Genomic DNA, 15,029 nt, shown 5'->3' with positions numbered 1-15,029 from the left:
CCCTGCACATGTCCCTGCACACCCTGTAAAAATGTGTCTGTTCTGGTAAGCAGGGCCGCCTTTAATATTGATTGGACCCTGGGAAAACATTCCCCCTCCATGGTAGGTAGTTCCTAGTGGCTCAGTCTATAGCAGTGGTAACAAATAGCGGGCACAGGCTCTCTCACCAGACCCAGCTACACAGCAGCAGTGATCCCTCCGATCAGGTGTCTGCTCACTGTGGGTTGCCTATGCCAACTCTGGTAGGCAAGTGGCGAGTTACACAGACAACTCATAGCTCGCCTCTCCCTGTCACAGCACAGCCAGCTGTATGCACAGTAGATTAGCAGAGAGAGCAGGCAGATGAGTCAGGGGGACTATTTGCGGGCTCAAGGGGCAGATGCTTTGGGCCCCACAACAATCACTGGGCCTGGGTAGCTGCCTCATTTGCCCCATGTTAAAGACAGCCCTGCTGGTAAGTCTGTACAGCCCATACACTCCCATCCACTTTCTATGATTAGCTCAGCAATGAAAAATACAAATGGTTCTGAACACTGCTCATGGCGGAGTAACCAAGTGACTGAGCCCTTAAATGCAAGAGAAATTGATCTAGAAAGTACAAAGATCATTTGTACCTCCCAGATCAATTTCTCCTTCATTTAAATAAAACAAACACAGAAGGTCTGTATGGATGGGGGGTTAAAGGAAAGTCACTGTAAAAAGTGGCTTAGTCACTAATTATGCTGCTTTTATCAGATTTGACAATTAGACTTTGATTTTTAGCAAACCCATTCCTTCATAGAGCTCTGATTTATTGCTAGAATCTTAACTGCTAAATGATCTATATTGTTGAAATCCATGTAGTTTCTGGGACAGCATGATGGCTAGCTGGTTATCACCGAGGACTTGTTGGAGTTCTACCAGTGACTGTCCAGTTTATGTGTTCTTTCTATGTTTGCATAGTTTTGTTATATGACCCCCCCCCCCCGGTAGGTAGTTGGGTTTTTTTTTTCTTTAACACGTAACTGTGTTTTAACTTTCACCAACAGTTTGTCCCCATGTGTGTCTATGATTATAGAAAGGATTGCAAACTCCTATGCTGGCATAGGTGATGAAGTTCAATTTTGTTGGGCAAAATGCTGCTTACCAATGTTAAATGTGTATATATTGTATTGTACAAGGTGTTCTATAAGTCACTGGAAACCGGTCCATAAATCTTGACTAAGCATTTGTGAAAGTGGTAGACAGACATTTCCAGTAATGAATTACCTTAACTTCTTCACAGGTAATAGAAAATGTCATAGCATTAGTCATTTGGCTTGCCAGCTTTAACTGCCTTTTTTTTAACCTGTCTACATGGTCATTAAATATGCAGTTCATGTTTTATGTTTAAAAATAGAAATGACTTGCTACTATTTTTCCTGGGGCTCTTCACTGTAAACACTTTAACCGTGAATGCAGATACCATAACTCAGGTGTTTTATGAGGAATAAAGAAGTTCATGTAGTACTTCATGGAAGTTTTTTAATGGTTACCTAAATAAAGGGTTTTATGTGAAGGTCGTTGAGCCCACATATCTGGTGTAAACACACCGTAATTATGGCATTTATTATATCCCATGTTATAAATACAGCAAAATTATAGCAAGTCAGTTTTATCGCTTCCTTCATTACGCAGCGATGAAGTAAATAAATCAGGTTTATGCATGTGAGGAACGCTTGGACAGATGTAGGGTGTATTGTTAGGGCAGGAAGCAGAGGACTTTAGGTATTTTAGAATGTTAAAGTATATATTGTTAGTTGCTGCATAACACATACACTCATATCCCTTAATAAATGTTGATATGTTGATATGACTTGGCAGAATGCAGAATAGCAATGACTTGCAAGGGTTCTCTGTTTCTCGTGGCCTAAAGCACGATCTGGGAATGAATTTACTGTAGACAAATAGACTTTTTTATTTTGCAAGAGGATTTGTACTTTGCAAGAGAATTTGCCCCTACCTTAGTAAATGAGGTGAAGCTTTGCAGGCTTCCATCATCCAATCATGTGTAAGCAAAAATACTGTTTTTTAATGCTCCTTGCACACAATTAGGTATTCTTTGCAAAGTTAATTTTTGCCACATTCACTAAACTAATGGAAAATTCCCTTGCAAAGTGGACAGCCTATCTGGTATTCATAAACTCTTTTATGTGGCAAGCTTGTAAAGCCAGATAAAATTTGCTAGGGTATTCATGGATTCGAAAGAGTAGTTGTAAACACAGTCTGACCATCTATTAGCACATCTCTCACCTGGAGGCATGGCCTCTATTGGTGTTTATGTTTAAGTCCCACATTAATAATGTTTCTCTTTTCTAAAGTCTCTAATCCTCCTTGCATCCAAATATGATGTGTAAGTGGATGAGCTCATTCATTTTAAATGAAACCAGACTCACTACTATAAGCAACATATTGTCAGCTTGAAATACATAACTGTTGAGCTGTACAGTCGATGAAGCAAAATACTGAAACAGGATCATGTTTTTTAGTTTGCAGAAAATCTTTCCTTTGAGCGGTGCCTGTACCTCCTCATCCTTCATTTCTGTTGCTGTTTACAAATTAATTGTTGTAGTTTGGTGTTGTCTCCTCTTAACCGGCTACCCTAAGCATAAACCCTGAAGTAATTATAGGTCCTTCCACACTGTGTGTAGCTTTGGGGTGTGTAGTTTTGCTTTTATCCATAAAGAGCACTAAATGTCTAAGTGTGGTCATTTATGTGGCAGTCACTTTATAGAGATCAAACTGTTTCCTTATTCAGATATACCTGCTGTCAAATTGAATCAATCTGTTTTGGTCACTAGAATGTGCATGAAAGCTTATAAGGATGTTTTGCCCCATGGGTGATATAGTGTAATTATTTATGCATTTAGTTTGTTTAGTTCTATTATTATTATTATTATACGGGATTTGTATAGCGCCGACAGTTTACGCAGCGCTTTACAACATTATTAGTGACTAGTATGATATATGCCTATGATGCTGCCTCTCTAAATGTAAACAGTTGATCAGGGGCGGGAAGGAAGTGGACAATTTGTGAAGAAATACAGGAAAATGTAGCTTTTTGTTGAAATCTGTGTTTTCCTTGGTTGGGATTAGGGGGGAAGTTGAGGATTATTACATTTTAGGACTTAAAATCAAGCAGATGAACATTCATGAGGTTATTTTGGGTTTTGTGGGATTTTCATTTCCAGAAAGAGGGTAAAAAAGCCGTTAGTAAGAGTTAGTTAGGGGTTCTCCATTTGAGCATCAACCAATCAACATTTACCCACTTGGATATCCACTGATCAACTTTTCCAACCATTACGATTGATTGCAGTGCTTTAGTAAGATTGCAAACCCGGTCCTTCTCTGGCTTTGGGCAGCTCTGTGTCTTGAAAGCATTTTTAAAGAAACCCTTTATCAGAGAAATATGCAAATATCCTTTGGAAAAAAATAGCTATCTGGCTTTTCTGACCTGAAGTCAGAATTCCTAATTTGCATATTTGTCTTGACCAGTGATTTAGAAAATATTAAGGTGAAACTGTCGGCATAAGATGCGGTAAACTAGTGTTTTCAAGAAAAGGACAGCACTAGCAGTTTTTATTTTTCTCATTTTTAGGTGTCCTTTAAATTGAATCTCAGAATAGCTGATTAGCCTGAGCTCTTTTGAATAATCTCAGCTGCTGACATAAACCCCTCCCAAACTTTTTTAATCTAAGTGGTAGTATTTCCTGCAAAGTCAATAACAAGTAGGCCTTGTCCACATCGACGTGCTTAAGCGTGCGTCTGTGCAAGGGCCATGCGTGCCCGCACAGGGATGCGCAGGTGTTCCGTGCATCCCTTTGTAGACAGTCCCATTCTTGTCAGTTGGGGTGCAGTAGCTACACAAACACAGCCACTGCTCTAAATATGACAGCCATATGGGTGTGGGTGCTTGCGGATGGACCCCAACACAGTCAATTGGGAGCATCAGCTGTGTCCGTGCAGTTGCTGCATCCCAATTGACATGAATGGGACTGCCTGCACGATGATGCATAAAATACCTGTGCATCCCTGTGTGGGAAAGCTTGGACCTAGCACAGGTGTATGCTTAAGTATGTCTGGGTGAATGAGGTCTTATCGATTATTAACCCCTTCCCGACCAGCCGCCGTAGTTGTGGATTATTATAGCAAAAAGTACAAACCGCAGAGATGACCAAAAACCACCAAAAGAAAGCCCTATTTGTGGGGAGAAAAGGACATCAATTTTGTTTGGATACAACATCGCACGACAGTGCAATTGTCAGTTAAAGCGACGCAGTGCTCTATCGCAAAAAATGGCTCGGTCATTGAGCAGCCAAATCTTCCGAGGCTGAAGTGGTTAATCCTACATTTGTTATTACAAAGGACTTCATTTTGCATTGCTTCCCATGCCAACGTAATGTGTTAAATATTGTGCCCATTGGATCAAAAACTTTGTAGAGCAACATAAATGTTCATGTTTTTCTATTACTCAGTGCTGTCACAAAGTAAAGCAATTCTAAACAGGAGCAGGAAGATAAGTCGAGAGTAGATTTGCCACCTCATCCCTTTAAACCCGAACACATATGAATTGCACAGGTTCTGAGGCTAATTTAATGCAGATAAGGCACCAAGTGAGTTTAATTAACAACTTAATCAGCCACAGAACCTGTGTATATAATATGTGTTCGGTTTCAAAGGGATGAGGTGGCAACCCTAGTCCAAAGAGAGATTAATTACAAACGTATAGCCTAAATCATAAATTCCCCTTTTGGCTGCTGTAAAGTTGCATGTGTGACTGAATGAAACATGACCCTGACCACTTCTCAAGTATGCATGTGCCCAGAGTGGAAAGCTGTCTTGTCTTCAGTAATAAATCTGTCTTTGAACTTTGCCAACTGTTGCACTTTGCTGCCCTGGGTACAGATGCACAGGTTTGCAAACCTGTCGCAGAGACTTTGCTGACGCTACTGATTATGTCGCTAATTTGGTTGAAAAATGTCCTCCATAGTTACTAACAATCTTTAGTGTAACACTGATATTCTCTAAAGAAATGCTAAACTTTTCCTCTGTTTCACCCACCAGTGTTAAAGAATCCAATCTACAAGTTCTATCGATTCCCCGCATCTGACAACAAGTGGATCTGTGTTCGGGAGCAGATGTCAGAGAGCATCATGTCTTTCCATATCCCAAAGCAACTGCTAACCCTCTATTTAATAGAAGACACCAGAAGGTAAAAAAAGCAAGTGAACAGTGTCATGTTATTCAAGGCAGCTGAAATGATTAGCTACCAGGATGTTTTCATTCCTAATTGCCTTGCAATCATTTACCATAAGGCAGACTCTCCAAATCCTTCCACAGCTTACTGTCATGGCACATAGCATTGAAATGTATTGCGGAGTATTTCATTCCCAAGGCAACACTCTTCCTCTTGGCAAGAACTGAATTAAAGTGCTTGCTCAGCCAACTTTTAATTGATCCCAATTAGATGTGCAAAGCAAAGCTGAAATTCTTGTGGTCATGCTCATTTATTTTAATATAGGAGAACCAAGTTCTCATTTCTCATTTATTTGCTGGATGCAGGTTTTAACACGTCAACGAATTGAGACTCACAACTTTGAAGTTTACAGTATTTTTAGATGCTCATATTGTAATTTGTAACCAGGCTTGGGGGCGTGTGCAGTTCTTGAAGAGGCAAACAAAATATCGGCCAAAGATAAGCATATGGAAATAGCTGTTTCTTCATAAACTCTGGTTTAGAAGTAACTGACCGGGTGCCTTGGGATATGAGGAGGCAGTGGTCTGTGTTTGCGCACAGTATGAAATGTCCAACATGGCACAGACCCAATTAACCCTTTTTGATAGAGTAGGAAAGGGTTATGTTACCTATTATGTTTTTTTCTGGCCATCTGTGTCCCTCTGGGGAGTTTTCTTGACACTTCTTTTCTTGGAGAAGCAACTGGAAATAAGAAGAAATATCCCCAAATTAAAAGCAATTCCCATCTTAGATACACTATATTGGAATGCCTGCCTTTACACTCATATGATGCCTTTACAAGCATCCCAGCCTTAGTCCGTAGGGTTCAATACTAAGTAGGCCCATCCTTTGTAGATATAACAGCTTCAACTCTTCTGGGAAGGCTTTCCACAAGGTTTAGGAGTGTGTCTATGGGAATATTTGACCATTCTTTCAGAAGCGTATTTGTGAGGTCAGGCACTGATTTTGAACGAGAAGGCCTGGCTCCCAGTCTCCGCACTAAATTTATCCCAAAGTTGTTCTATTGGGTTGAGGTCAGGATTCTGTGCAGGCCAGTCAAGTTCCTTCACCCCAAACTCGCTCATTCATGTCTTTATGGACCTTGCTTTGCGCACTGGTGAGCAGTCATGTTGAAAAGTAAGGGGCCATCCCCAAACTGTTCCCACAAAGTTCCTTCAGAGTTCCCTTCACTGGAACTAGGGGGCCAAGTCCAACCCCTGAAAAACAACCCCACACCAAAATCCCCCCTCCGTTAAATGATTTGGACCAGTTCAAAAAGCAAGGTCCATAAAGACATGGATATGCGAGTTTGGGGTGGAGGAACTTGACTAACATTCTGCTAGACACACACCTTGTAGACAGCCTTGCCAGAAGTGTTGAAGCAGTTATAGCTGCAAAGGGTGGGCCAACTCAATATTGAACCCTACGGACTAAGACTGAGATGCCATCAAAATTCATGTGCGTGTAAAGGCAGGTGTCCCAATACTTTTGACAAAATAGTGTATTTGTCGCCATTGGATGATTTATCTTCACCCTTTGCCATGGAGACAGCTCAAAAACATTGGATTTCCCTAGGGCCAATCCAAAAAGATGAATTTACCCAGCAGGTACACAGATAGCGGGAAAAAAAAATGACAAAGGGGCCAACTCACTGTATCCAACACCAAAAAATGTTTGCATACATTTTATGTTTATTGTTTAGCCAAACTTGACAGTACACCAGAAACCACATAACAGGATCATCTACATTTCTGAAATTTAAAAAAAAGAGATTTCACAAATACTTCTACCACTAGGACGACAATTGAGTTCAAATATATGTTTTAATCACTTCATCTGTCTGCATTTTTGGAACATTGTCTTTCTCCATGGTAGTCTATAGCATGGCTGGTGGCTGTGATAATATATAGGAGGACTAACAAGACTTCTGCTAGTTGTGAAGGGGTGAGGAAAATTGATTGTAGTTCCTATGGATGTAATTTCCATCTCACCAAATCTAGATCTGCTTTGGTTTTGTTGCTTTCTTACTTGATGGGGTGGTTTGGTGTGCCTGAGACAGACTTGTTTTACACTTCCTGAAAGTCTACCCTATTGACTGGAATTTTTTTTTAACATATGGCATACATTGATAGTCATTCACCTCTAAAGTTCAGGAAACTTTGTGTATTGAGGACATGGACATGGAGACTTACAACAATGTCTTGTCATCCAGAAATGCAATTAGTACTAGTCTTCTGTTTTTAGTAGTTGTATTGTCCTGTATGCAAGAAGCCATAGCAAACAATCACATCAGTGTACCATAATAATATCAGTCTTATATTTAATTGGTTTCATTTGGTTAATTCACTGTGTATATCATCATTGCTGAATCTCAAGTACGGTATTAAATAGGAGCTCTTATCTTCTGCATATCCAAATGTGATGCAAGCTGATCGCTAAAAATGTTATAGAACACACACCGTGAAAAGGCTCAGATTCATCAGAGGGTGAGTAGGAAAAAATGCTAGCCTTAGGTTGCATACTCTTGTAACTTATGATGGTTTTGCAATAATATCTAAAACATGAGCCATGATAATGTGTTTATCATTAGCCTGTCATTATCTTTAGCAGTCAGCATGCTGTTAAATCTGTGGCCAGAGTCAACAAAACTTGATATGCTGCATCCCCAGCCTTCTTTATTACTGATAAAAAAAATCATGTGAATACTGCAAATGTTTATTTTTTTATTTTGCATATAAACATTAAAAAAAAAAAAAAAAAAAAAAAGATTTATTTTCAGCTTTCTGTAGGGTTTTGCTGTGCTCCACATTTCAAGTGCTTTAAAAGGTTGATTTTCCCTGAAGGTAACAATGAATCACTTGATCTTAATTGCTTCTTGTGCTTTGGAGCATATAATGTATTACTGCTGAATATTACAGTTTAGTTATGTCATTTCTCTATACACAGACAAATACGGACATATTTACTTTTATCTCTAATGAACATAAACATGCTAGCACATTCTTCATCAGAGGTCTCCACGTTTTAAGACAGAGATCAGAAGAAGGCAACCATTTAGACATTGTTAATTTCATATGCAACCTTTTGACCCCTGCTAGGGGCCATATACAATTTATAATTTTGCTTATCAATTATAGACTATGGAAAATAATAATTTCATAGTGGATTAGCCAGCATTTAATTTTAGAATTTTTTTGAGGTAGAATGGGACTCTAAAAATAAGAGATCAAAAGCACTGGGTTTATTATTAAAGCTAAACTCCAGGAATTCTGTCACTTTCTAAAATGTGCTAGAATACTATGGGTATGGGTTAAGTCCAAGGTGGTGTATGCCACCTCGTGGACTTATCGCTTCAATTTACAATTTACATTTGTACTAACCACGGGAGCATAGCTATCACTATTATTTTGATGCTCCAACGCTGGACCTTCTGGTCTCCTCTCCATTAGCTACAGAGTTGCTGCCCCTCCCCTCCTTCTGCCCAGTCACAGAGAGCTTTGTATTAAATGAACCCATTAGAGAATACAAAGCTTTCTGTGAATAAACAGGGAAGGGGAGGATGGGAAGACTTGCTGCTGTGTGAGAAACCAGTGTCCACCAGAGTGCCGGGAGTATAGTGATAGCTGTACTCTTGGCTCTCAGTAAAACTGTCAGTTGTGAATTAACCGCTTCCCATCCACGCTATAGCCGAATGACAGCTACAGCGTGGACCTACATTGCCGGGAGGCCGTCAATAGACGTCCTCCCCTTTGCACGCTCCCCGCGTGTCCCCTGCGATGTGATCACCGAGTCAATGAGACTCGGGTGATCACAGATTAGCGTAAGGGCCGATCCCGGCCCCTTACCACATGATCAGCTCTCAGCCAATGACAGCTGATCACGTGATGTAAACAGAAGATCGGTAATCATTTTTTTTCTCCTCATGCTGACAGAGTGTGGATAAAACAAGCTGATCACTGGCTTCTGTCTAAGGGACTTCGGTCCCGAAGAGGAAGAGGCACAGCCGCCTCATCTGTGCCAACCAGTACCACCTGCCAGTGTCACCTGCCAGTGCCCACACAGTGCATATCAGTGCCCACCAATGTAAATCAGTGCCACCAATAAGTGGCAACTATCAATGCCCAGGAGTGTCACCTATCAATGCCCACCAGTGGTGCCAATCAATGCCTCATCAGTGCCACCTAACAGTGCTGCCTATCAGTGTCACCTACCAGTGCCCTTCACTGTCCATCACTGCCACCCTACAGTGCCCATGACTGCCATCTATCAGTGCCCATCAGTGCCACCTATCAGTGCCACCTATTCGTGCCCTTCAGTGCCACCCATCAGTGCCCGTTAGTGCAACCCCTCAGTGCTACCTCTCAGTGCCCACCAGTGCCGCCTCTCAGTGGCTGTCAATGCAGCCTATCGGTGCCCATCAGTGCAGCCTATCAGTGCAGCCTCATCAGCGTACATAATTGAAGGAGAAAAATTACCTGTTTGCAAAATTTTATAACAAAATATGAAATGGTTTTGTATTTTTTTTCAAAATTTTCGGACGTTTTTCATTTTTTTAACAAAGAATAAAAAACCCAGAGGTGATCAAATACCACCAAAAAAAAGCTCTATTTCTGGCGAAAAAAATGATAAAAATGTAATTTGAGTACAGTGTAGCATGACCGTGCAATTTTCATTCAAAGTGTGACAGTGTTGAAAGCTGAAAATTGGTTTGGGCAGGAGGGGGGTTAGAGTGCCCAGTAAGCAAGTGGTTAAAGAAAAATCCCAGAGGTGAAATGCTCCTCACTGGACTTTACCCATAAAAGCCAGCACTTTAGAAAGTAGCTGCATTTCTGGAGTTTGGCTTTAACACCTGCCTAAATTAAAGTACAACTAAAGGCAAAACTTTTTTAGTTTTGGATAGAGTGGAGAGGAATTTGAACCCCTGTCAAGTTTTTATTGTGGTCTGTATCCCCATTAGGGAGATTCAACCTATATTTGTCCTGTTTCCACTTGTCAAATAGAGTGACAGTGAAAGAAAATCACAAATTTGTAGGTTGTTACCAGACCAGGAATAGAGGGGAAATCTTTCAATGCGGACACTAACTCTGTTAACAATCAGGGATTCCCTCGGTATGGAGGCATATAATCCCACATCCTGTTTTGGGTATGAAACAGGAAGTGTTTCCCCAATGGGACACAGATGAGTGAAAAAAATGTATAGGGATTAAAACGCTCTTCCTTACTATATCCAAAATAAGAAACAAAAATGTTGCTTTTTGTCACAGCACAGCAGCACTAGTGAGGAGGAGAAGGGGCAGCCATGAGGGCTCTTGCTTTGCCCTGTGCTGTCAATCAGTAGTGTGAACATTTTTAAGAAAGGAAGGGCAATGTGATCTCATCAGTGGTGTTTTTCTTCACTGTCTTCACTTCTTCAATGTTTTTGCTCATGAAGAAGCACATACTGTATATGTTTTAGTTTGTTTTTTTGATAATATTGGACTAGAGTGTTGGTTTATGATTGGTAGACACATTTACTGTATATGGTATATATCACTGCACGGCACTATTCATGCAATAATTTCATAAGCCACTATGGATGCTACAACAAGCACGGTGGAAGTATGTTTTACAGGTTCTAAACCTGTGTTTGCTATGATAAGAAATGCTCAAAAATGGTATTTGCATAGGCATGTGCCAGATGTGCCTGGGCACACCCTAATCACATTCGCATTAGCATTATTGCTCTGTGTGCTGGTGGGGAGATGGGAAAGATCTACCACTGAGGGCTCTGCTTAGAAGAGAAAATGTGGAAGCATTTCTCTCTCACTCTGAATCTGCAGGTAGGGAGATCATGTGCAGGTGGGGCGGAGTGCTGCAAGGAAGACTGTATGCGTGTGTGTGTGAGTGTGTGTGTGTGTGTGTGTGTGCGTGTGTATGTGTGTGTGTGTGTGTGTGTGTGTGTGTATATAGCAATATACTGCACAAACCTAGGGGTATTTGGATTATAATTATAATGCCCTTCCCTGCTTTTCTTGCTATATGCGAGGTAGTGTGTATTAGGGATGGGTGAACGGTTCAGCCGGAGCATAAGAACCGTCCACAATGCATTGCGGCACTGAACCGTGCATTGCAAGTCCTGATGGCTGAAGCGGTGAAAGCTTCAGCCAATCAGGGCACAGAGCACTATCAGAGTCATGACTGGACACTGTCATCATGGGCATCCGCAGGTAGGGGCAAGGGGGATCAAGTGCCCCCCCTGGAATCAGGGATCGGATCTTAAATTCAGCAAAGTTGCGTTGCTATTGGGGTGCGGGCAGCCTGCACCTGGTTACCACCCACTAGTGGGGTGACACCATCAAGGTGCTGTCAAGCCCTCCATCAGTGTAGTGTGACTTTGGCTCTTTTCCCTGCTCAGTGCAGCAGAGAACTCGGCAGCGCTGTGACAGGAGAAAGGCGAGCTGTGGGCTGTCAGAGGTTTTCCCCGCTTGCCCCCCCTTTTTCCTGTCAGGAAGAAGAGACGACAGCTCTCACCAGTTCCCCGCTCAACTTCCTGCCTGCTCCATTCCTTCCCTATTGGCCACAACTGAGGGCCAATCAAAGGAGACTAGAAGCGGAGAGCATCATGGGACATGTAGTTTCAAAGATTGGCGGTATTAGGGATGGGTGAACGGTTCAGCCGTTCCACAAGGAGGAGGCTACAGCTCCACAAGGAGGAGGCTACAGCTCGATCAAGAGAGAGATTGACAGACTGCAGCCTGGAAAAAAGCTGAGGGAGAGAGTGCTACAGGACAAAGAACGAGGAGTGTGCTGGGCAGAAGCCAGAGAGAGCCACTCTGCCCAGCCCCACCAGAGAGAGCAAGACTGAGCCACTACCAGGGTACAGACATGCTACAATACTGACCAGAGTCGCCGCTGGGGAACCCAGAGTGAGCGATCCTCCAGCCAGGGATCAGCCATTATCCATTACGTATCCTAGGGACTGTAATACCTCTGCAGTCTCTGACCATGATAAAGTGATAATGACATTGTCGAAAAGGGGCGGTGCATGGGTGACCCTAAAATGATGCCCCCCCTGAAAAAAGTTCTGCAGATGCCCATGACTGTCATCATGACTTTATCCAATCATGGCTCATTCCCGCTCCACAGTATAAAAATATTCTTTCAATGGCAGCCATTTTCAGTGGGATTTCAGCATGGAGAGAGATAGAACAGAGATAGAACAGGGCTCTGTTCAGTGCTATTAGTGTGCTATATTGTGCTATTTTGCTTCAATTGTCAGTGTAGAATATTAGTTTAGTGTCAGGGATAGTGTGAGTGTAGTGAGGAGGACCATCATTCAGCTTTGCATAGTGTGCAACTAGAGTAGGGACAGCTCAGATAGTTTCACTGTAGTGTACTGAGACTGTGTCAGTAATCTTGACATTAGTGTATAGTGTGTAGTGAGACCGTGTCATTCATACATACATTAGTGTAGAGTAGGGACAGCTCATATAGTTTCAGTGTAGTGTACTGAGACTGTGTCAGTAATCTTGACATTAGTGTATAGCTAGAGTAGGGACAGTTCAGATAGCGTCAGTGTAGTGACGGTTGAACACCATCTATTTGATTGCATTACTGCCAATTTAACGCCATTTACTTCTGTGTGTGTTACTGCCAGTTTAACAACTAAAAATTCACAGTGTGGCGCTATTAAGTGAATACAGTATATAGAAAACTGAACATTGAATACCATCAAATAATGAAAATCTCACGTGAACGCTTGTGACAGTGACTAGTGAAAAACTATTACATATATGTGTTTAAAAAGATTAAACATCAAAGGACAAAATCAAATATAGAGTCCATAACACCAAGAAGAAAAGTCTGTGATAACAGTGTATAAGTAGTATGCAGTTGCTTTTCTTGTACGTGCAGGAAGATCAATTAAACCCGGTAGCCTGGTAGATGAATGGACCATAAACGACCAGAGGTGCACAGAAATTTGAAAACGGTGCCAGGACAATCACCAGAAGATATGGAGGCTTACCAGAAGTAATGGCCTAAAATAGCATATGCCAAAACAGGTCAAAAAGGCTTGATGACCAATTGGTCTAGATGTATTGTCTGGTCAGATGTCATCACTGCACCAACGGAGGGAAGGGGGGGGAAGTAATCAGCACGACTTCCTCAATAATAATCACACCACCATGAGCCAAGCGAGGGATTCGTATAACATGTGAGAGATGAGGAAGAGGAAATTGAGGAAGTCGTGCTGATTACTTCCCCCCCCTTCCCTCCGTTGGTGCAGTGATGACATCTGACCAGACAATACATCTAGACCAATTGGTCATCAAGCCTTTTTTACCTGTTTTGGCATATGCTATTTCAGGCCATTACTTCTGGTAAGCCTCCATATCTTCTGGTGATTGTCCTGGCACCGTTTTCAAATTTCTGTGCACCTCTGGTCGTTTATGGTCCATTCATCTACCAGGCTACCGGGTTTAATTGATCTTCCTGCATGTACAAGAAAAGCAACTGCATACTACTTATACACTGTTATCACAGACTTTTCTTCTTGGTGTTATGGACTCTATATTTGATTTTGTCCTTTGATGTTTAATCTTTTTAAACACATATATGTAATAGTTTTTCACTAGTCACTGTCACAAGCGTTCACGTGAGATTTTCATTATTTGATGGTATTCAATGTTCAGTTTTCTATATACTGTATTCACTTAATAGCGCCACACTGTGAATTTTTAGTTGTTATTTTTCCCTGAGTCTACGGGTGTGTTGGCTGCTTCCTTAGTTAGTTTTTTTAGCGCAGCGCTGTATCATTCCTTTTTTTTTAAATAACTGCCAGTTTAACGCCATATAGTTTTGCAGGCGTTATTGCCAGTTTAACGCCATATAGTTTTGCAGGCGTTACTGCCAGTTTAACGCCATATAGTTTTGTGCGTTACTGCCAGTTTAACGCCATATCGTTTTCTGTGCATTTCTGCCAGTTTAATGCCATATAGTTTTCAACAAGGAGAGGCAGATGTTTCTTTGGCACTGTAAGGGGGCCAGCAACAAATGTGTCCACAGGCAAAGGTGGATGTGGTGGTCAGTCCTCAGGCAGGGCATCATTTCCTCTGTTTAGTGAGTTTGCCCATGCTATCCAGCCACAGCAGGCAGAGGAGGTGGCGGACTGGCTTACTAAACCTTCCTCATCCTCCTCACCCTCTGTCATGCAAGCAGAGACAAGTGTGCAGTCCCTTGCAGTTGCCAGAGTGGATAAACCTGCCTCCTTGTCCATCTATTCCTGCCATAGTCCCAACATCGCCCATTGAGGAGTCAGCTGAGTTATTTGACCACAGCATCAGCCACTTGCTCCTTGATGATGCCCAGCCATTGCTGGATTCAGATGTTGGTTCTGAGGTTGAGGATGACAGAAAGATGAGCCTAGAGAGAGGGAGGAACACTGGTAGACAAATTGGCATTCATATTCCCCAAGCTGCAGCGTATTGCCAAGTTGTCTCCAGTGGTAATGATGAAGATGGAGATGATGATGAGGTTACTGATGCAACTTGGCCAGATAGAGCAGAGGAGGAAACTGAAGGTGAGGCGGCACGACTGCAAGGAGGCCGACATCAAGAAAGAGTAGAGTGCAGCTACCTTATTCCATCACATTCTGCAGCTGTTATCTCCCGGCCCACTCCCCAAAGCTCAGCTGTCTGGGCCTTTTTCAGCATATCTGCAGCAGATCGCACTGTTGCTATCTGCAAACTGTGTCTCAAGTACATCAAACATGGCAAAAACACCAATCATTTGGGTA

The 15,029-nt window shown here is 42.0% G+C and overlaps 1 protein-coding gene across 6 annotated transcripts in view; it reads left to right on the top strand.

The window, feature by feature from the left end:
• INPP4B (inositol polyphosphate-4-phosphatase type II B) overlaps positions 1-15,029 on the top strand; it is a 936,630-nt gene that overhangs the window by 615,455 nt on the left and 306,146 nt on the right. For all 6 annotated transcript variants that reach the window (XM_073604287.1, XM_073604305.1, XM_073604278.1 and 3 more), the window contains one exon: positions 5,083-5,230. In XM_073604287.1, the coding sequence (XP_073460388.1) occupies positions 5,083-5,230 (148 nt within the window). The remainder of the gene's footprint in view (positions 1-5,082; positions 5,231-15,029) is intronic.

This window comes from Aquarana catesbeiana, linkage group LG01 (assembly GCF_042186555.1).
Source record: "Aquarana catesbeiana isolate 2022-GZ linkage group LG01, ASM4218655v1, whole genome shotgun sequence".
NCBI lineage: Eukaryota > Metazoa > Chordata > Amphibia > Anura > Ranidae > Aquarana > Aquarana catesbeiana.
This window is presented reverse-complemented; position numbering and strand designations above follow the sequence as displayed.